This window comes from Sabethes cyaneus, chromosome 2 (assembly GCF_943734655.1).
Source record: "Sabethes cyaneus chromosome 2, idSabCyanKW18_F2, whole genome shotgun sequence".
Classification (NCBI taxonomy): domain Eukaryota; kingdom Metazoa; phylum Arthropoda; class Insecta; order Diptera; family Culicidae; genus Sabethes; species Sabethes cyaneus.
In genome coordinates this window covers 32,306,991-32,331,147 of record NC_071354.1, presented here as the reverse complement: position 1 = coordinate 32,331,147, position 24,157 = coordinate 32,306,991, and the positions used below count along the sequence as shown (strand labels likewise).

General features: G+C 38.9%; 1 protein-coding gene across 1 annotated transcript in view; it reads right to left on the bottom strand.

The window, feature by feature from the left end:
* Positions 1–1,720: 1,720 nt before the first annotated feature.
* The window catches only part of LOC128733787 (choline transporter-like 2), a 38,082-nt gene continuing 15,645 nt past the window's right edge, over positions 1,721–24,157 (bottom strand). Inside the window, exons 2-10 of the mRNA XM_053827583.1 lie at positions 16,676–16,958; positions 16,452–16,574; positions 16,033–16,389; positions 15,541–15,845; positions 14,655–14,820; positions 14,366–14,597; positions 13,993–14,311; positions 13,274–13,928; positions 1,721–1,873 (exon numbers count right to left, since the gene is read on the bottom strand). Of these exons, the coding sequence (XP_053683558.1) occupies positions 1,767–1,873; positions 13,274–13,928; positions 13,993–14,311; positions 14,366–14,597; positions 14,655–14,820; positions 15,541–15,845; positions 16,033–16,389; positions 16,452–16,574; positions 16,676–16,745 (2,334 nt within the window). The 5' untranslated portion in view covers positions 16,746–16,958 and the 3' untranslated portion in view covers positions 1,721–1,766. The remainder of the gene's footprint in view (positions 1,874–13,273; positions 13,929–13,992; positions 14,312–14,365; positions 14,598–14,654; positions 14,821–15,540; positions 15,846–16,032; positions 16,390–16,451; positions 16,575–16,675; positions 16,959–24,157) is intronic.

The window sequence follows — 24,157 nt, the reverse complement described above, 5'->3', positions numbered from 1 at the left end:
TGAGTCAGGTAACGCAGTAGCTTCGTAAACATTATTGTGAGTTTTAGTTCGGACGATGAAAAATTTTGATGGACGGATTTTAAAACGGTACGACGAATTTAAGATATAAAGTCAGTTGCGTAATTTCAATCAAATGCTTTATAAATAGCTTTTTAGTGAATTCAAAGGGTATGGATCGGAAGTTAAGTGTGTTTGAGTCAAATCAGCAGTAGAGCTTTTGGAGTATTCATTAAATCCACCTAAAAAATGCTTTCCTTACTACGACGGGAATTAGAAATAAACCCTATTTTACATTAAATCGTTTCGGTATCTTCGGCGCACTTTTTCGTTACATTCCAAGCAATAAGTGCACCGAAGAGACCGAAACGATTTAAGCTAAAATAGAACTTTTATGAGCGATTTGGTTCAAGTATTTTTTCCACAGACTTCCACAGACACATCTGCAGTGACGGTAAAGTTTACGATAATGACAACAAATGTGTCTGGCGCTTGCGTTATTTGGTTATTGATTTTAGCGAACTTCGCGATATAGACATGGCAGCCGTAAGCAGATTTCAAGCGCTGCTTGTTCAACTCGACAAGATTAACGTAGAGGTACTGCTGGTCGTACCGCATGGCAGTCCAATGTATGAACTGGTACGGAACACTCTGCCCCTTGGATGAGGCAGCAGAAATCCGAAACGGTAAAATATTTACAACGATCAACGATGCTGTGCTGCATGCCAGTAGTGGCCTTACCTGGGCCAGAAATCACTTCCATTTGCTGCCGGGAAATTACTTTTGAACCTAACCTATCCTAATTACTGACAATAAACTGTGTTTTTCTGATTGTTTTAATCACATCTGATGACGACATACAAAAATGATGGCAAAGAAAGCTTAAAATTCACGTTTTATTTTGCATTTAATTTGTGATGAAACACAACTACATCTGTATTTGGTTATACTCTACTGTGCTCTGCAGAGCACATAATTTTATCTGCGAAAAAATGTTTTCTGAACATCTAAAATCGGTTGTCGATAGAGGTATTTCCTTTTCATTATCCTTAATGTATCAACAACGTTACATTCGATCACAATCGGTTTCACTTGCAATTACGGGGCACGAAATTCGAACAGTTTCTTCTACTTGACTCCCCAATCTGGTGGTTTCCGTTCGACGAACCTCGTGTATTATTGACTCCTTATCAGTATATACATACAATATAAATTAGTATAAAAATACGTACTTCTTTACGAAACAACCTTTTCGTTTTTATTTGCTGCTACGAGCAAGATAAAACTAGGATACCCTGCCAGTTTTCATTGCATTCAAAGCTCTCAACATTCTAATCTGATGAATCACAATGCATCAATGTGTGACAATAATAATAGTAATAATATAGATAGTATTATTATATATAGTAAGTCTTTTATCTTCTTTCACAGCTTTCTCCTGGGAGGAGAAAGCTCCTATATGAATTGTTTGACTGAACGCACCATTCGTGTGTGAGTTTTTTTTCTTCTTTGCTTTGGCCTCGATGAATCCTTCTTAACTTGCTGATGATGAAAGTGTAGTGTAGTTATATATTATGTACTTTTTGATCCGCTTATATTTGGCATGAGTTTTTACTTCACAATACGAGTAATCACGTGTCTTGTGTCACGTAATTATTGTTAACTTCTAATTGCTAACTTTGAAGAATAATAATAGCTTTTCTTCAGCTTAGTGGTGGTGGTGGTGGTGGTGGTGGTGGTAGAGGTGGTGGTCTGTCCTTCGTGCCCTCTTAGTGGGCGGCAGAGACCTTTTGCTTTTTGCCCAGGATTTTCATTAAACTCTTGGACATGTAGTATGGCTTTTCCGGGGTACCGTCGTTACGTTCGCAGTCCTCCACTGGTGGGAAAAGAAAATGTTAAATTATTATGGTTAGGTAATCAAATAAATCATGAAAAGTTTGTAATAGACAGCTTTTTTCCATTAAAAAAAATTGCAATTTAGATTTTTTTTGGCTAGCTTTAAGAAGTTTCTCCTACTTTTGAATAATATTTTCTAAACAAATGTTTTTCCTCAATTGCTTTTGAGGTATGCTTATTTTGAGCAGAACTGTTGAACAATAATTGTAAGGCCATTGCAAATTATTTTTAAAGTTTTTGTCCCCCCGCCCTTTAAAATTAGCCTGAAAAATCAGGGGGCAAAAATATAATTTCTTAGATACGAGTTAATTTTGTTTTATAAAATCAAGTGCCTGTGGGCTCTACAGCCTGAAAATTCGAGAAATGAGTGTACGAGTTAAGTTATCGTATCTAGCACGAAACAGAAATGGAAATTTAAACAATGGAATTTCCGAAAATCGGCCAAAAAATTATTCTCTCGTTTTTGTCTTTTTTTCGTAGATTTTTGCATGGAAAATGATAACGTATATATTACAAGCAAGAATAGATTTGGTTTTCACGTTTAAACTTTAAGCACAAATCGAGCAGTCGAGTCGAGCGGTTGAGTAGAGCAGTTGAGTCGGGTAGTCCAGTCGAACGGTGATATTCGAGCAATTGAGTCAAGTAGTCCAGATGAGCAGCTGAGTCGAGTCGAGCAGTCCAGTCGATCAGTTGAATCGAGCAGTTAAGTCGAGCTGTCGAATCAAATAGAAGTCAAGCAGTTGAGTGGAGCAGTCGAGTTGAGTGGCTAAGTCGAGCTGTTAAGCCGAGCAGTCTAGTCCAACTGTTGAATCAAGCTGTCAGTTGAGTCGAGCAATCAAATCGAGTAGTCTAGTCGAGCAGTTTAATCAAGCAATCGGATTGAGTAGTTGAGTCGAGCAGCCGGTTCGAATAGTCCAATCGAGTAGTTGAGTCAAGCAGTTCATTCGAGCAGTCAAGTCGAGCAGTTGAGTCGAGTAGTCCAGTCGAGCAGTAGAATCAAGCAGTAGAATCGAGCAGTTGAGTCGAGCGTCGAATCGAACAGTTGAGTCGAGCAGATGAATCATGCTGTCCAGTGAAGCAGTCCAGTCAAGCAGTCGAATCGAACAGTCCAGTTGAGCAGTTCAATCGTGCAGTTAAGTCGAGCAATCGGGTCGAGTAGTAATTCAAGCAGTCGAATCGAGTAGTTAAGTCGAGTAGTCCACTCGAGCAGTAAAATCGAGCTGTTCAGTCAAGCAGTCAAGTCGATCTGTCTAAAGTTTTTGGAGCGTCTTAGTAGAATACGAAACCTAAAATTAAATAACAAGAAGAAAACTTATCCAATTTAATTCTACTATGTATATTTTATTCACGACACTACGACAGTTACATATTTTGCCTACGACTTGCAGGCTCCCTCAGAGTCTGTCTTCGAAAACATACACTGAGGAAGCCTGCAAGTCGTAGGCGAAATATGTTATCTGTCGTGAATAAAATATACATAGGAGAATTAAATTGGATGTTTTCTTCTTTTATTTAATTTTATGACAAGTCGATCTGTCCAATCAAGCAGTAGAGTCAAGCAGTCGAATCGAACAGTTCGTCGAGCAGTTCAGTTAAGCAGTCCAGACGTGCAATCAAATCGAGCAGTCTAATCGACCAGTCTAGTCAACCAGTTTAGCAATCGAGCAGTCCAGCAGTCGACCAGTGAGGTGACTGAGAATACAATCCATTGCTACGAAAACATGACGTCCTGTCAGGGACCTGTTTTTGTTACCGATAAACCTCTTAGGACGTCCTGCCAGAGACCTAGTTTTCGTCGTAATTGCCTATTCCCGTCCTATCCAACACAAATTATTAAAAATATCAGCATTTTTATGACACACAATGCAAAACTAGTTATTCCCTAATATTTTAGTTTGTTGTCTATCACATGCGATCAATCAAAGTGAGCTGAGATCTATTTAAATGCTTTTTATCATTAAAGAAGTCCTGCCAGGCAAATTTCCTACGTTTTTACGTGCAACGAAGAGGAAAATGTCAACTAATCGTTTTAATTACCGTCATTCATAAATGAAAATAACTCACGTAAGGCATTGACGTTATTCTACAGCCAGAAAAACTTGCCTGACCTGCAGAAATTTTGAAGAATAACATTTGTCATGCCGTCCTACACAAATACATGCGCGTTAGCTTCGTAAACATTGTTGTGCTTTTGGGTCGGACGATGAAAAATTTTAATGAACGGATTTTAAAACGGTACGACGAATTTAAGAAATAAAGTCAGTTGCGTAATTTCAATAATATGCTTTATTAATCGCTTTTCTGTGATTTCAAAGTTCACGGATCGGAAGGTAACTGTGTTATAGTCAAATCAGCAGAAGGACTTTTGGAGTATTAATTAAATCCATCTAACAAATGATGAAAATTAGAATGGCTTTACTTACTACGACGGGAATTAGAAATAAACCTTCCCTAGACACTATTAATACTGTGGCCAATATTTTGATCTATTGTGAATCGTACAGGTGTTCTTCTGGATTTCACACTTCATTCACTCTAGAGACAGGACGTCGGATGATTTGAACCGAAATTCAGTCCGATTTTGGTCCGACTTAAATCCGACTTTGAAGTCGGTACCGATTTCATTCGAATTTAAAGCCGATATGAGTTGAATTTGGGGCCGATTTTAGTCGGATGTGGGGCCGACTTGTGTCAGATTTGGGACCGACTTTAATGTTGGACCTTAATTGGCCTTAAAATCGGTATCGATTTCAGTTGGATTTGCGGGCGATTGCAGTTGTATTTGCCATAGATTTGAATAGGATTTGAGATCAATTTGAGTAAATTTCGGGGCCGATTTGAGTAGGTTGTGGGACCGATTTTAGACGCGCTTTAATGCCGATTTCAGTCAAACTTTAAGCCGATTTCAGTCAAACTTTAAGCCGATTTCAGTCGTATTTGAGGCCGACTAAGCCGAGCTTGGGTACGATTTTGGCCAAACTTGAATCCGACTCTAAAATCTGTACCGATTTGATCGGATTTGGGACTGGTTTGAATCGGATTTGAGTTGAATTTGGGATCGATTTAAAATGGATCTTGGACTAATTAAGATCGGTTTAAATTTCAGCTGAATTTGAGCTCGATTTGAGACGGATTTGGGACTGATTTGAACCGACGTTGGGATCGATTTGAACCGAATTTCACACCTATTTTGTACAGACTTTAAAGTCGGTGCCGATTTCGGTTGGAGTTAGGACCAATTCAAGTCAGATATGGAACCGATTTGAGTCGGATTTAAGTTGAATTTGGGGCCCATTTGAGTTGGATTTGAGATTGATTTAAGTCGAACATAAGCTCGATTTAAGTCGGATTTAAGACAGCTTTTAGTCGGATTTGAGAACGATTTTGGTCGGACTTCAATCCAATTTTAAAGGCGGTGTCTATTTCAGCCTTATTTGAGTTGAATTTAGGGTCAATTTGTGTTAGATTTTGCTCCGACTTGAACCGGATTTGGGACTGGTTTGAAATATATTTTGGACGGACATTAATCTGACTTTAAATACGGCACCGATTTCAGTTGGATTAACGACCGCTTTGAATCGGATTTGAAACTGATTGAAGTCGGATTTAAGCCCAATTGACACCAATTTGAGACGGATTTGGCATCAGTTTGAGTCGAATGTGGGGTCGATTTAAGTCTGTTTTGAGACAGCTTTTACTCCGATTTGAGACCGATTTGTCTCAGAATTGTGACCGATTTTGGTCAGACTTGAATCCGATTTTCATCGGGTTTGAGTTGAAATTGAGGCAATTTTTGTCAGATTTGCGACCGATTTGAGCAAGATTTGGAACCAATCTGAGCCAGATTTGAGACTGATTTTGATCGGACTTTAATCTGACATTAGAGTCGGTACTGATTTCAGTCGGAATAAAACCGCTTTGAGTCGAATTTTGAACCGATTTGGGATTGATTTAGGTCAGAATATATTTTGTCCTCAAAGACGCTACCCAGTTCAGACGGATTTGGGACTGATTTGAGCAGGATTTGACACCAATCTGAGCCAGATTTGGGATCGATTTTGGTCCGACTTTGAAGTCGGTACCGATTTCATTCGAATTTCTAGCCAATGTAAGTTGGATTTGGGACCGACTTTAATCGGATGACGGTACCCAACAAACACCGAAGTTGAATTAAAATGCTACTGATTGAGCCACAGCTTATTTAACTCTGAGCACACGTGGTAGACGCTGAACAAATTTAAGCAAAGGCGTCTGTATTCTATAAGTGATTAAGCAGCCAACGAATGCGCTGTAAATCAGCTGCTTCTCATAATAGTGTCACAAGCACATTAGGCGCATCTTCAACTTCTGCACAACCCGTCAATATTTTCAATAATTGTGCTATACCAGCTGAATAAACGATTTGTCATCTTAATAAATCGCCCTCCCACGAAACATTAAATATTTTAACAGCCATTTTTATTCACCCATAACTGAATATGCATCAAATAAAATTTATGTAAATAATTCTACAATACTTATTTAGCCGAAATTGGAGAACTTATACAACCTATTTCGCTTGAGGCAGAAAAAACACTTGTTAAGCAATTATATCGCCCTTTATATAACGTCTGTGCGCCTTGTTTCCAGTTTTGCGCAAATTGGTTATTTAAAAACGCGCAAAAGCTTTTATTAAGCTTCATTGCAGCTTCGAAAGCAGCTACTAGCATGCCGGAAGCTTGATAAAATTACCAAATTTACATGTAAGAGCTGAAAAAAGGTTTTTATTTCTAAAACCAAACCATAGTTCAGCTACAGGTAGAATAAATTCAGCTAAAAAATATTTGATCAGCCTGAAATTGTTACTTGGGTAGCTGCTTTCAAAGCTGCAATGGACCTTAATAGAGGCTTTTGCGTGTTTTTAAATAACCAATTTGCGCAATGCTGTCAATTCTATTTTTATAACGAGAATTAGTTTTGAAATAGTTATTCGGTCGCTTAATCAACGTCTTATCAATCTTTATGCAGCCAAAAAATAATCTATTTTAAACCACGCAAAAGCCTCTATTAAGCTCCATTGCAGCTTTGAAAGCAGCTACCCAAGTAACAATTCCAGGCTGATCAAATGTTTTTAGCTGAATTCATTCAACCTGTGGCTGAACTATGGTTTAGTATTAGAAATAAAAAGCTTATTTCAGCTCTTAAACATCTATGTCAAGCTGCGGGCTTGCCAATAGCTGCTTTGAAGCTGTAATGAAGCTTAATAGAGGCTTTTGCGCGTTTCTAAATAACCAATTTGCGCAAAACTGGAAACAAGGCGCACAGAGGCGATAAAACTGCTTAACAAGTGTTTTTTCTGTCTCAAACGAAATAGGTTGTATAAGTTCTCCAATTTCGGCTGAATAAGTATTGTACAGTTGTTTACATAAATTTTATTCGATCCATATTCAGCTATGGCTGAATAATTATGGCTGCTAAAATGTTTATTCAGCGCATAAATGTTTCTTGGATATGACTTGTGTCAGATTTCTGTTGGTCTTTATTCCGGCCTTAAGGACAGTACCGATTTCAGTTGGATTCAAGCCCAATTAAAGTCGGTTTTAGAACCGATTTGGTCCACCTTAAATCCGAATTTGCAGTCGGTACCGATTTCAGTCACAATTGGAGTCGATTGGAGTCGGATTTAGGACCGGTTTGAGTCGAATTTGGGATCAATTTTTGACGGATATAGGGCCGCCTTGAATCGGAAATAAGACTGATTTGAGTAGAATTTGAGGCCGACTTGAGTCATTATTGAGACCGACTTCTGTCGGACTTCAATCCGGCCTTAAAATCGATGTCGATTTTAGTCCGGTTTGGCACCGATTTGGTTAGACTTTAATCATACTTTATAGTCGGTACCGTTTTCAGCGGCATTTGAAGCCAATTTGAGTCGGATTCGGGACAGCTTTGAGTCGGATTAAGGATCGAGTTGTATAGAATTTGGTGCCGATTTGAGTTGGAATTTGGATCGATTTAAATTAGATTTGAGGCCGAGTTCTGTCGGTCCTTAATCTGGCTTTAAAGTTGGTACCGATCTGGATTTGTGACCAATTTGAGACCGTTTTGGGACCGATAAGAACCAAATTTCAGACCAATTTTGGACAGGCTTTAATCCGACTAAAATCGGTGCCGATTTTGGTTGGATTTGGGGTATGACAGATTTGAGACTAATTTCAGCCGGATTTTCAGTTGGATTTGGGACAGATTTGAGTAGGACTAAGAGTCGATTTGAGTCAAAAATAAGATCGATTTGAGTCTGATTTGAGACCACTTTTAACTGAATTTAAGACCGATTTGTCTCAGACTTGGGACCGATTATGGTCGGACTTTAATCGGATTTTAAAGTCGGTTCCAATTTTAGTCGGATTTGGGACCCATTCGAGTTGAATTTGTAACCGATTTAAGCAAGATTTTGGACCAATCTTAGTCGGACTCTTAACTGACATTAAAGTCAGTACCGATTTCAGTTGTATTTGGAACCGCTTTGAGTCGGATTTGGGACCGATTTGAATTAAATTTGGGGCGGATTTGAGCGGGATTTGGGACTAATTTATAGTTTTTTTTTCATGTGTGGACTCATCACTGCGACCAGCGTCGTTGATCTATTGTGATATCGTCCAGGTGATTGCTGTAGCCTGCACTGCATTTCTTTTTGCTATAATCCCTATTGAGTGAGCGATATGCTTATTAAATTTTATGCGTGCTTGTGTGATATTGAGGTTTACCCTTCCTTCAAAGCTTGTTCTACTTTACCCACTCGTTCCTTACTGCCAGTCAGTGCCATCCCATATTATAGCTGTCCCCGGCGAGGACTCATTGCGTTCCTCTACTCTAAGAGTGACTGTTTTACACTATCAAGAGGTCACATCGGGGCAATGTAGAATGCAGTATGATGGAAGGGGCCCATGCTAAAGTCACTTTGCTATCCAATGGCCTCATTCTACTAAGATTGCACCCCGCGACCACTCGCTTGTGGAAGCAGACTCGGTAACCTTACGGCTACGGAGCCCCCCACACCAATTATGATTGGATTTTAATCTAACTTTAAAGTCGGTGCTGATTTCAGTCAAATTTGGATCCGATTTGAGTCGGGTTTTGAGACCAGTTTGAGTAGAATTTATGACAAACATAAGACAGATTTAGAACCGTTGTCTGTTAGCTTTTAATCCGGCCTGAAATTTCAATTGGATTTGAGGCAGATTTGGGACTGGGTTGAACCGGTGTTGAAAACAATTTGAATTGGTTTACAGACCGGTTTTGGACAGCCCTTAATCCGACTTTAAAGTCGGTTCCGATTTCGGTTGGATTTGGGACCGATTCGACTCGGATTTGGAACCGATTTGAGTCGAATTTGCGCCAGATTAGGAACCGATTTGAGGGACATGGGATCAATTTTAGTTGGATCTTAACCTAACTTTACAGTCTGTGCTGATTTCAGTGGAATTTAGAGCCGATTTATGTCAAATTTGGGACCGATTTCTGTCGGACTTTAATTCAGCCTTAAGGTTGGTGCCAATTTCAGTTGGATTTGGGGCCAATTTGAGTCGAATTTGAGACGGATTTAAGATCGGTTCGAGTAGAATTTGGGGCCGAATTAAGTTGGATTTGGAATCAATTCAAGTTAGATTTAGGATCACGTTCTGCCGGACTTAATTTCAGACTTTAAAATCGGTGCCAATTTTAGTTGGATTTGGGACCAATTTTAGTCGGTTTTGGAACCGATTTAGTTAGACCGATCTCAGTCACATTTGGAGCCGATTTGACTAGAATTTAAGACCGAAATTGAGTAGAATTTGAGGCCGACTTGAGTCAAACCGATTTCTTTATTCTGACCTTAAAGTCGATGCCGATTTGAGTAGTGTTTGGAACCGATTTGGTCAGATTTCAATATATCTTTAAAGTTGGTGCCGATTTCAGTTGGGGTTCGAGGATCGAGTCGGAGTTTGGATCGATTTAAGTTAGATCTGAAACCTAGTTCTGTCGGACTTTTATCCGGCTCTAAAGTTGGTCAATTTCAGCTGAATTTGGGACCGATTTGAGACGGCTTTGGGACTGATTTGAACCGGATTTCAGACTTATTTTGATCGGGCTTCAATCCGACTTTAAAGTCGGTGCCGATTTTGGCTGGATTTGGGACCCATTCAAGTCAGATTTGGAACCTATTTCTATCGGATTTGGGACCGCTTTGAGTCGGATTTGGAACTGATTTGAGTCGGATTTGAGACCGATTTGAGTCAGATTAGGGTTCGATTTAAGCGAGATTTAAGACCGATTTGAACCGGATTTGTGAGCGATTTTGGTCGGACATTAAAGTTGATGCCAAATTCAAATTGATTTGGGGTCAATTTGAGCCGAATCTGAGACCAATTTGAACCGAATTTTGAACCGAATTTTGGATTTGCTCGGACTTTAATGTGACTTTGAGGTCCATACCAATTTTAGTCGGAATTGAGACCGATTTGAGTTGAATTTGGGGTCGATTTGAGTCGGATTTGAGACCGATTTGAGTCGAATTTGAGACCGATTTGAATCAGATTAGGGTTCGATTTGAGCAGGATTTGGGACCGATTTAAACCGGACTTTAATGCGACTTTAGATTTGGTGCCGATTTCAATAGGATTTGGGGCCAATTTCAATCAGATTTTAGTCGGACTTAAGGTCGCTAGGTAAATCTTAGTCTACATTTGCTAAATCGTACATCTTTGTCCCGTCCGCGCTAAAGAATCGAAAAGAAATGTTTGAAAAATTTTTCAATGTCTCACTATTTTCATTATATTTAGCAGTTAGAGCGCCACCTTTGTCCATTCAAATTGATTCGCAGAATTTTTTTTTGTTAGGTTATAGTCACTTTAACAGCATGGGTCACTCGTGACTTCTGCGGGGTTGGGATTTGAAGCCAGGTCCTCGGCGCGGAAGGCGTGAATGCTAACCATTACGCCAGGACTAGCCTCAAATCGTTGAGTTCTTAGCAATCAAAACCAAGCTTTTTTTTTAACTTTGCTAGATTCCTGTAAGACGCAGTCCTATAACATAATTACTCAGCCTGTAAAAGATGGATTCCTTAACCTGCAGCAGATGTGCCATTCTTCCATGTCACGGTTTTTGGCATTTGGTGCAATTTCAAGCCCAATTTCAAATTTAATTTTATGTCCAATTAAAGCCCTATTTTAAATCTAATTGTATGGCCCACTGCAAGGCCTATTTCATGTCTAGTTTCAATACAAATTTGAAGTCCAAATTCAAGTCTAACTTCAAGTTCAATTTTAGGTTGAATTTGGGTTCAATTTGAAGCGATGGAGACTCCGTAGTCGCAAGGTTACCGAGTCTGCTTTGTCAAGCGAGTGGTCGTGGGTTCGAATCTTAGTAGAATCAAGCCATTCGATGTCAAGTGGCTTTAGCATGGGTTTATTCTCAGGCCCCTCGTTTACCCTTCCTTCATGCTAAATTCTATATTACCCGCTGAAGCCTCTTGACAGTGCTAATTTCTCTCGTATAGTTAAGTGTACTGGTCAGAGGAACGAATGATTCCTCGCCAGGGACAGCTATAATATGGGATAGTACTGGCAGCGAGGAACAAGTGGGTAAAGTAGATCAAGCTTTGAAGGAAGGATTCACTCCAATACGCACAATCACGCCTAAAATTTCATAAGCATATCGCTTGCTGGATAGCGGTTATATAAAAAAGAAATGCAGTGCAGGTCATTCAGCAATCACCCGGGCGATATCACATTAGATCAACTATACTGGTCGCAGTGATGAGTCCACACATAAAAAAAACTGATCAACTGTTTCAAAATTAAGTCCTATTTCAAGTCAAATTATACCTTTTGAAAGTTTAATTCACGTGCAATTTCAAGTTCAATTATAAGTAAAATTATACGTTAAAATTGAAGTCTACTTTGAAATTTAATTTTATATTCAAATTCAAATTCAATTTTACGCTTTATCTCAAGTCCAACTTCATGTCCTTTTCCAAGTGCTATTTCATTCCTAATTTTAAGTTCAATTCAAAATATAATTTCAGATTAAGTTCAATTTCAACTTCCATTTTAATTCAAGTTGAGTCCAATATGAAGTTTGTGAATTCCAATTTCGAGCTCAATTTAAGTCCAGTCCAGTTTCAGGTTCAAATTTTGGTTCAATTTTATGGTTAATTTCAAGAACAACTTGAGCTCCAATTTTAAGATCTCAAGTGCGATTCCAAATCCGATGTTGGGTTTCCTATTTCATGTGTGATTTCATGTGTTGAAGTTCCAATTCAAGCCTAATTTTGTATTTATTTTAAATACAATTTCTAGTTTACTTTGCGGTTAGCTTTCAAGTCTAAATTGGCCTAAATTTCAGCTCAATTTCATATCAATTTGAAGTGCAAGTACAAGTTCCAGTTCAAACCCAAATTTGAATTTTCAGTCAAATTATAATTCTAAAAGATCAACCTCTTGTTGAGGATTGGTACAGGTGCAGTACAGAAAGCAAATAATGTGAAAACGGACCGACACAATCGGCATAGACCGGGTATTTCAAGACGATGGTATTTGCTGCCTCCTGTTGTGAAATGTGCGGGTTTTATTATGCTGCGCATGATCTTCAATAAATCTAGCCAATTTATCTATTTTGCTGACGACGTGGACATTGTCGGTAGGACATTCCAGGCGCTGCCAAGTTGAAACGTTTTGAACATAGTACCTGCTGGCAGGAGGAACCGAACGCGATCAAGCGTGCATAGTCAATAGTGTGGTAATCGACGAGAACGAGTTCGAAGTGACGGAGAATTGGTATATTTCGGGAATGAGAAAGTCTTAGAGTTTCTCCTTACTTTGTCAAAATTTTCCGGCTTCGGCGGTTTATGGGAGGCCGATGGAAAATTCTTAAAACTTTTGAAGTGAATCATCAGTCGTCGGTTACTCCAACGTGATTGATCACATATGCTAAGATAATGGTAATAATAGCACATATCGTTGATGATTCCATATTTCGCCGAATTTTGATGCAATAACAGTAAATAGGACAATGACCGTTGACAGCGATCCCTGAGTCCAGATTGCAGACAGCAAATCCGGAACAAGTGGACAATCCAATGCCTGTCCGATCTGCATAACCGGATCAAATAAACTTGCAGCATCTCTGTAGGAGCTTTGGTCTTACTTAATAAAGATGGACTTCCACCAAATGTCGTTTACGTCATCAAGAAAATGACGACTTTACACAAAAAAATACTAAAAATTGGAATAAACTTTGCATTAGTTAGCCGCACCAGCCAAACAAAATACATAAGTGACGATGTCGATAAAATAGACATGTGGGCAACATTTCAGAATGGAAAAAATATAATTTGAGCTTTTATGTTTTCGATACTTACAGAAACAGAGGAACAACGTATCCACCGCCACCGAGTAGACGCTGAAGAATACCGACGCAATGACGTACGTCCCGACGAACACCAGGATCGCCGGCACGAAAGGATAGTGCAGCTGCTTAGTGATTCCTGAGTCGAATATGCTATACGTTACGGCTGCCATGCCGCACGCCAGCAGCAGCTTCGACAGGAAGAACAGAAATCCGGTCACCTTGTCCAGTGCGATCACCCGCAGCACATTTCTGGCCAGCAGACTGAACGCGTCCTTCGCACTGGAGCAAAAGTTTTTCCCATGTATGGCGCACATGATGTAGGCGTTTGTGTTCAGGAACTTAAGAAAACTTTCCAGACACCAGAAGCAGCACTTGCACAGGCAAAGGACGGCCTTCACCACCCCGTTGTCGTACTTGCGAAGCTTGTGATCGATGTACTCCAGCATGGCACGAATAATTTTGCAAATTGCGATAATCAGCGATCCAAATGCTAGTGTACCGAGATGGTAGCGAACGGTTCGTAGGAATCCAGTAGTTAGTACGAAGAAGCGTAAATCCTTCTTACGGAATGTCCAGTACCAGGTGGCAAAGGTGAACGCTAGCACCATCTCGCCGAATGCCGATATGAAGCAAATTCCCCAGAAGAAACCAACGACGTTGATTGCCTGAAATTAAATTTAATCTATAAATTGAGATTAAAATTATTTTGAGAAAGTTCAGGATACTCACATGAAAATAACCAACCTCTTTGGGACTACTGATCTCCTGAAAGTGACAAGCAGCATCCATACAGCGTGCAGCACGATCACCGCGCATTGCCGAATTGTGACAGAACTCGTTGAATGTCGTTGGACTGCACACGTCACCATCCTTGTAACCATTCTCACAAACACAAGTGAGTGAGGTATTCAACCCATAGACTCGATGTACCGGATCACCTATCGAAGCCAAATAAAGACCCACGGTAATCGCAAAAACTATGACCAGAATGTGCAAAACCCACGGTATAACCGGAAAGAATACAGTGGAGAAGATGGCACTGACGGCTCTGAAAAAAAAATCGAACTGAAATTTCGCCTATACGGAATAGTTCGAAACCTACTTGCTTCCCTCCTTGACCAGGGCGATCGCGATAACGATTCGCTTGCGAAGTACCAAAATCACCAGCAGCAAAACGACCAGGATGATAGACAGAATGACCAATATCCAGAGCCACGTCTTGTCCGACTTGAACCAGGACTGCACAAGCGAGCTCAGGTTCGGCGATACGTTAACGTGGCTCTCCACCGGATGCTGGCTGATGTACTGATACTGATCGTAGCTGTAGTAGACTCCTGTTGATCGTAGATTGACGTTAGCTACGGAAAAAAAAGCTAAGGGAAGATACTTACCGTAGCAGAGAGCGGCAATCACGCCCAGAATCGATATCCATACCATGGGTTTCGCAATCCAGCGAAGCATCGTGATAAAGATCAAACTGGCCAGAAGGGATGCCACCAGAACGACGATAACTAGGCGCCAACTTTCCAGAATGTCCTCGACAACCATCTGACCGGTCTGGTAAGTGAACGTACGTAAAAAATTAAGTTAAAGAGCGTTTCAAAAATTTTGTGGAGGTTAGTTATTAGAGCCTTTTTTACAAGAAACTACCGTTTTACGGAAACTAGAAGAAAATTTAGAATTCTAAATATTCCAAGTAGCAATGTTGGTTTTATTACACTCTTGTTACGATTTTACCTAACCCAAATCGGTAATAAACATCGTTAAAAGAGTGCAATGAAACCGAAATTTGTTACTTGGGATTGCAGCTATAACCTACCCCAGCGAAGAGCTTTATATTAGCGACCGCATCGATCATGGACTGAGGAATGTCCTGGAGCGTTTTCAGATCTGGCAGGCAACGCTTGGAAACTACTCGATCCGAATGGTTGTTGAAATTTTACGTGATTCGAGCGCCGTATTTATGGTTTATGGTTGTGCGTGTGTATGAGTTAGGCAAGAATACATATAGAATAAAACGACAGAAGTGAAAAAAGTGTCATAATTTAAACTACGTTCTGGAAGAGTTTTGATCTGAAAAGAATGGGGTTAGTTTTTGGGGTTAATCTAAAACAATGGATAGGATAAAAAGCTAGCAAACAGGAGGAAAACGGAAACGCAAACACACTAGTGGGATTAGTCTACGAAGTTCAGACTATCATACTGCCCAGCATGCACGGAGGTTAGCGATAACCCAAAACGGCCACTCTTCGCCGAACGGCGGCACACGAGACAAACCTGATGCACCCGGGTGTCGTTGGTGAACTGAGACAGCACGTTGTCTACGTAACGAGCGAAATAGGATTGCAGCTTGGTCATCCGTTCGACCAGCAACTGACGGCCGAGTCGCCGTTGGTTGGCACAATCCTGTAGCATCGCTGCCGAGGGTTGTTTACCGTGGCGGGTGCTGTTTTGTTGGCCGTCGAAAATGCCGTACTGTGCCGCGGACGGCACCACCGGTGTTACTTGGTACTGTTTCAAAATCTTGGACGGAATGCGCGGACACACGCTGTCCGGCAGGTCGGAAATGCATCGCTTCGCGACTGGAATTATTGAGGGTTAAAAATTCATTCAGCGTCTCTACCATTCACAGGTTAATCAACATTGTTGCAAAATTAGAACACTTAACTTGGGTAAGAACAACACACAGAGGAACAATGTAAATTTAGGCAGGATGGATGGGATTTTATAAGGGAACTCTTTTGGGATAAGACAAAGTACAATACTTACAAGGAACACTTTTACGATAATACTTAGCACATCGTCCTCGATCGATATGAGTCTGAATGTCGTTGCAGCTTAGCTGGTCTTTCTGAACTAATCGGTCGCAGATCAACTTTGACCGGATGGTGTCCAACGAGTTGCTATTGCACGAATCGGCCAGAAAAACGAAATCTTCGGCTGGACACTGTTTCACGCATACCTGAGGCGTTTTACAGCCGTACAGTGGAACGTCATACTTGGCACACTCCGTGATGTCGAAGAACACCAGGTACGGTTCATGCTGAACTTCACTGTCCACTCCGCACTTGAGCCCAGCCGAATCGGTTGGCACCAGCAACCGATCCAAGTCACCCTTGAGAAAGGCTGAAAATTTGAGCATGACATCACTTCTTTGTTGAACAAACAGAGTTGATTCATTCACTCACCATAGTAGGCTACGCCTCCCCAACTTATTAGAAAGACGAAAAACAATAACAAACATGGAATATCCGTGCAGGATCGTTTCGAGAGCGGTCCCTTGAAATCCGGATCATACTTCAGCGGTTGACCTGGAAGAAAGGAGAAAAACAACGTCTGGGTGAGTAACGATTGTCAAAAAGGTGAAATCAAATCGGATTAGAAACACAAGTCACTATTTACAAACTCTTACTTTCCGAGGGATGCAAAACATCGTCGACGGAGTGTCTGATTACGCGATCACCACCGCAGCAAAGTCCCATATTGCACTGAGCGCCCGGCGGGTGTGACAGTACTGGTGACTGACTAATAGTTTGCTATCACCACTCGAATCGCTGATAACAGAATGAGTTTCATCCACGCAGTGTCGCTGATTTCCTCTATACTGACACTTTTTTTTACCGAAATCAATTCGAATTGAATGATAATAGTTACGTTCGAAAACCTCTTCTATTTAAAACATCTTCGGAGAACAACTGTCATAAAAATAGAACTTAAAACGTTATCCAACATTCCGTTCAACAACCCAAGCTGAACTACGCGTGTGTGTCTATAGACGTGACGTTATCACTGCTCGAGCCGAGTCGAGTGAGCACCGTCGTTATCCAAATGTCGTACGGCATTGCCAGATAAACAAAATTTAGCTTGGCAAAGGTGGCCACGGACCTCGAAGCATTGCTGGCGACGACAACAACCCCAGTGCAGTGGTTTGAAGAAAAAAAATTGTTTGGTTTGCACAGAAGTTTTGGAAATCCTTATCAGTAATTCTAAAACAAGCTCTTCCCAAAATTATTTGGGCAACGTTGCTATCATGTTGTTCTATTCCCTTGTATGACAAGAGAAACATACATTTGTTTACGCTTATGCAATAGTATGTTTATCGTAAAGACCATAGAATACACTTTGTCGTTGTTGACGAATGCACGAACAAACAAATGCAGAGTTGAAGATAACGGGTGGCAACTAAAATTTTGGAATTTTTTGGAGGCCCTTATGCTCAACAAAAAACGAGCTCAGAGAGAAATGAGAGTATGTATGTGTTAGCTCTCTCTCTCTCTCTCTCCTCTTTTTGTCAATATTCTTTGTTTTGTTTATGCTTGCCAAGTTTTGCTAAAAATGGCGTCGAAACAAGAAGCATTTCGGGAGTGCGTTGTACACTTCTACGAACTGCAACAGAAATCTGGCCAAAAAGTATACGGTACAACATTTGAAAGCAAATATATTGCGCCTTCGACTGTTTATCATATCCTAAGATGCCCAACAACTATTCGCAAGCAAGGTAGTGGAGGACCAGCCAAAATTATGGACGCAGAAGGACATCGTGCTCTTTCTTGTTTCTTCAACAGCTCTGGTTTGGTTATCAATTAAGATGCACTAGACGGATGTTTGAAGAAAATTTTGATACCGTTTCTACAAAAACATCATGCAGATGGACAATACGTGTGTGGCCGGATGGAGCATCATCATATTACGCCAAAAAAACACAATCGTTCCTGAATACCCATTCGATCCTATTTTTACCCAAAAACCACGGGCACGACCCGAAATATCTGTCCCAGTGCGCTCAATTGAAGATTTTTTCGGGATTTTGAGTTCCTTGGTGTATAAAAATACCTGGAAACGGTTGATTGGTAGAACCAAGAGATGCATTCGCAAAGTTGACATGAAGGCCGTACAACGCTTTTGTTTCGACGTCAAACGAAAGCTTCGCCGAACAGCCGATAATGGACCGTTTTCAAATGTACACTAAATTTTTTCAACCATGGAAAATGTATCTTTAATTTCGGTAAATCAGATCTTCTCCATGTAACTTTGTCTCTTTTTGACAGCTTGAGAAAAAAATTCCAAAATTTTAGTTGCCACCCGTTAGACGCTATGCTATGCGTTAGACGTAAAAACCAAAATGACCAAAATGTTCACATGCCCAATACTCAAACAACATATGTTTGTTCAAAAATATTCGAGAAATTTAGGAAAATGCACGTAGAGAGCCTTAGAGAGTCGCCATCTTAAACCGAAAATTCCAATCGAACAGAATCAGTTGTCAAAAGTAAGTCCAATCGAACAGGAGACTTGTCAAAACACCGATTAAAGAGCCTTAAAAAGAGTAACGACTAGAGAGCCTGTTAAAGATAGAGAGACGCCATTTCAAATCAAGAAAATATTTTAAGCAGATTTTTCTGAATTTTTAGCAGCTTTTTATGAATTATTCAAAATAAAAGCTTCAGAGAAAGGTTCTTCGAGTATATTGTTATTATATATAGCATCGAGAAACTCGAAATCTTTAATTTAAGTCCCTGGTTCTCGAAAGAATTAGCAACTACAGACAACTGCAGCATAATTATTTACGGTACGACCATTAACTGTGCTAAAATTATCATGAAAAAGAGTTACATATCCAGATTTTATAAAAGTTATTTATTCCAAATGTCTGTTGATCATAGAATAATCTGTGCGTGCGGCAACACTGACAGACGCAGCTGCATTGTTGCTAGATTATTTGTTTCAGATGGCGACTCTCTAAGGCTCTCTAGTTTCACGTAATGCTAATAGTTGATGTAATTCCCCGCATAATCGATCAGCATAGTATTACTGATTGCAAGTAAAATTGTCCAATCAATAAGTGCGCAATCGCTTATAAAAGTGCTATTTTAGCTTAAATCGTTTCAGTCTCTTCGGCGCACTTATTGCTAGGAATGGAACGGAAAAGTGCTCCGAAGATACCGAAACGGTTTAATGTAAAATAGAACTTTTATGAGCGATCTCGCACTTTGGATGGTACAATTTTTCTTGCAATCAGCAATAACCTATTTGTTTTTGTAGCTTTACGCCAAGTTATGTGAATAATCGTTCAAAAAAAAACAGTCTGTTTATTCGCACAAACTGGCGCTCACATTTTTTAAACACAATAAATGAGGAATGAATCATAAAACCTCATTAGTCCTGTTTTGATTAATAAACTGTACTGCATTGACAGATTATTCGATTGAAAAAGTTTATAGCAAAGATTATATGGCTTCAAACGGTTTTCACGATAAAAATGCGTTTTCTCAACAATCATGGTGCTGGTCGTTACGTCGACTATGCATTCATGAGCAGAGAATACTTATCACAAAAACACCAGCCAATCAGGTTGAAAACGCTGGACTTTCGGGTGCAACCGAATTTAATATCAAAGTTGACTTGAAATCAGACTTGACATAAGGCATTTTATTACACCTCAATTTGGACTAATTTAGGCTTGCAGCTTTACTTCAAATTGACCTGTAAATTCGGCTTAAAATTGGGTTCGAAATTAGACTAAAATTTGAATTAACTTAGTCTCAAAGTTTTACTTGAAATTGGAACACATAAAATCAAACTTAAAACAGAAATTTGAGGCTTTTAATTTAACTTGGACATGAAATTTTATTTTAAATTAGAATGAAATTCGACTTGGAATTGAATTTGAAACTAAAGTTAAAAATTTGTACCTCAAATGAGATTTGATTAAGATCAGAATTGAACATAGAATTGAAATTGAAATTGTACTTAAAATTGAAAATAAAAGAGATTTACATTGGACTTGTATTTGAAATTACAATTGAAATTAGACTTAAAATTGGATTTCACATTGTAGGGTAATTTGCTAATTATAACACACTTCGTAGTGTTTGCACCTTTTTTCGACGGGTTATTATCGTGAATGTAATTAAACAACAACATCGGCTATACAATTTCATTATCCATCGAATGTAATGACTTTTTCCTGTAAATCAATGTGATTTTTAAGCGTAATAATAAATTTTCTTACAGGTGTACCAATTTCGTCTTCACCAAACGATTTTCTTGTCAAAATTATTGAAAAAGTTGATTTAGAAAATAAGCTTTCACCGAACGTTAAATGGAAAAAACCATGTTCTATCGGTTTCGTAGTATTGATAGAAACTTACTATACTCAATGAGTGAATAAAATTGGGTCTTTATAACACAAATTGTCAATAAATTCGTAAATTCTATAAATGGAACACCGTATGACACTCCTTCCAATTTTATTGCACAACTGTTTTTCTTGTTCTAACCCCTGTTTATCTGCAACGCGCATTTGAAAGATCACTTCTCTGCGGTGTTGCTATTTGTTTATCAACGCAAACGGTGAGGGCCTTAGTTTTCTGTATTGCGATTTTTCCCGTTTCTCACCGTTTATTGCGATGCCTGCAGGTCCATAATGGATGCAAAAGTAATTCTAGAGTAGGTATATGTAAGTGGTTTTGTCCACAAGTAAAACAACTTGGCATGGCATTGATGCCAAAGTAATAATGAGGAAAAGTCAAACCAAAAGCTGTGCAACAATTGAGCGTGAGGTGTGCAATAATTAGGTGCAGAGTTGCTATGCAAAAAAATATGCTTTCATTTGCTCAAAATCATCAAATTGCTGTTGACAAGTGCTTAGCTGTGCATTGGCAATTTAACCTACCTGAAATTAGACTTGAGTTTAAATTTGACTTAAAATTGAACTTAAAATTGGAATTAGAAACAGAAATAGAAATAGAACGTCACATAGGACATCAAATTAGACTTGAATTTTTGTCTCATTTTCTCACATGTTCTTTCTTTTTTCTGCTCTTTTTCTGTTTTGCAGTCCCTTTTTTCACTTTCTTGTTTTTGATCTCACTTTCTTTTCGTTTTTCCTATTTTTCTTTTGATTATTTTTTTCTATCCCAGAAAACATCCTGTTTCATTCACGAACAAACAAGACACATCACTTATGGTTCTTACAAAACATTAAAATTACCTTTTTCGCTAACCGGTTTCGGGTTTAATCCAACCCATCTACGGAGCGGTGGTCTACCACCGCGGGGGTCGACCACCGCTCCGTAGATGGGTTGGATTAAACCCGAAACCGGTTAGCGAAAAAGGTAATTTTAATGTTTTGTAAGAACCATAAGTGATGTGTCTTGTTTGTTCGTGTTAAGTTGTTCTTACGTTAAGCAAAAAAGTCAAGTTATAACCTGTTTCATTGTTCCATTTTTATTAATTTCCGTCCTTTTTCCTCATAATTTTCTCTCGTTTTTTTGTTATTTTCTTTTACGTTTTCAGTCTTTTGTCTTCTTTTTCCATTTTTGTTGGTTTTCAGTTTTCGTATTTTTCTAAGTCATTTTATCACTTTCCGGTCAGGGACGAAAAAAATCGCTTCAAGCGATCAAGAACATAAGAGCGATCCGAATCAGATTCATTGTCATCACTACTTGTAAGCGACAAATACTTTGTCGCCATCTATACTGATTATGATAAACCTCCTGTCAGATCATGTTCATTATATGGTTGCGTTAAGAAATATAACAAATACAGACGATTGGTTGTGTGCAGCACATGAATTTCAATACAAACAACATAAATAGCCGTTTTTTCTCGCAACTAGGTAAGATCTAACACTGTGATCGACTGCTGAGACTATTTAGAGAACAAAATCTTGTGATCAATGCTACATATTCACTGTTTGTCATGCACTGTACAGATCGTGATCTGTGTATGTGGCGGTAACTCACAGATTTGATTAAAAACACTGAATTTCCATCTCTGCCTCTGATAGTATCAGTCAGCCCATGGACATTACCACTGAACTGCTGACTGTTTTCGTTTTTCTCAGTTACGTTTCTACCCCTCAAAATAATTCACTCATGAATTGCAGTGCTGAATGATTGCTCGACTTCTCTGCAAGTCAATATTCTTTCTATTGACTGATATGTTAGGTCTCAAATGTCGAATTTGTTTATTCAATCCGGATTGGAACTGGATGAACTTTTTGTGTTCATTTGCTCCTATCTGACAGATAAAATTCATCCAGTTTCAACCCGGATTGAATAAACAAATTCGACAAAAGTTTAGTATTTTTTAACTGCCTGCTTTTTAAAATCAACCAAATCCTGGCTGAAGGAAATTAACTAAAACTACGAATATTTTTTTCGAAACGATGGTTTTTACAATTGATGGAGGGACGGCAGGGGAAAATAATGATTTTTTTTGGCAAAGGAGGGGAAAGAGTGGAAAGGAAAGGGGAGGTAATAGGTAGGTACGGTTAACATGTTGTCGTTGTGACTCCTATCTTTTGTCCAATGCTGGAAGGTGCATTGGTTGAACCAAGCTATAATTAGAGATTATAACCGGATTTGAACCCACACGCCCTGGCAGGTGGTCTGTAAACTGACTGTTGTTCTCATGGTTTTTCTTTCAAAAATAATTCGAAGATTTTTAACGAACTTAGAGAAAAACTCGTCAAAAATAAACGAGAATATTGTATGAAATCACAACTTGAAATATTGGATTACTACGTTTTCCAAGTGCTTAAAAGTTTAGTTAAAAACAACAACATAGAGAAAACACAAAATAACGAGATTGAAAGCGATTATCAATTATTAAAAGACGAACGTATTGCTCTTACAAGTAGCAAAAATTGACAGATCTAAATCCACTTCAATCATCAAACAAATTATTTAATACAACTTGGATATCGAAGATGAAAAAGCTTATTGTAATATAACAATTATCAATGAAACAAAGAACTATTCTAACATACGATGCGAGCAAAATGTATCAATCAAAGCGATAATAAAAAAATTCCTTTCCATCTGAAAGACTTTTCTGATTCGGGTATTTTCGTGGACTAGAGAGCAACTAAACGAAGTTTCAAACTAGCCAAACTATAAATAATACTAAAAAGCTAAAAGGTTATAATGAAATTAACAGTATAAGAGAAATTATCAATTTTAATAGTGAAAATTCAATATTAACAACGTATCACGACGTAACAAGAAACGTAAATCCCACTTGTATTATGTACGTTCTACGTAAAAAAGATGCAATTTCGAAAACAAGACACGTTAGATTTAATCTATTTTTTATCTTGACTTATGATATCAAAGTCATTTGCAACAGTGTTGTTTGTTGTAAGAGCAGAACGGGGCCTTAACCTCTTCCTAACATCTGCGTCCGCGACGGGAATCGCGGTTGAAAAATAAACAATGGGACGTGCAAGTAGCAAGTGTCGGTACAGTTTTGTCGTCGCGGTTAGTAAAACTAGTTAGATTAAACATCTCTCATTATCACTGTAACTAGACTGATACAAGGCACACTTTTCACTTTCACGGGTCTAAAAATAACAGAAATTTCCTTTTACCAGTGCTATCTGGTTTAAGGGTAAAGCAATGAAGGCGAATCACGGGTCCAAAGGGAAAAACCGCTGATCTCTCAGTTTGGTAATAGAAAACAAACTACGAGTCTGGTAGGAATTGTTTCAATGATCACCCTCTTCCATAGTTTTTCGCCCTTTACCCTTCACGACTTATCTCACTCCAGGGTACCATGAACACCTTCGATTTCAGTATTTTCCTCTTGCGTTTTTTTTTCGTCTATTGAAAACTCTACCGTTAAAAGAAAAGACATTAGAACAATTACTAGTATTGCTGTTTGTCAACACATGCAATGTAAAAGATTCGTTATTATTGTAAAATTTTAGGAAAAGTGGTGGAGATGACATAACATTTAAAATGTTACACCATGATACGGAGAAAACTCGACGCTTAGGAATCTTTACTACACAAATCAGAAGTAAAGAGAAAATACTGAATAAGAATTACTAAATGTACAATAAATTAAATTGAAATCTAACTCAAGACAAAAAGTTTGGTATAACAAA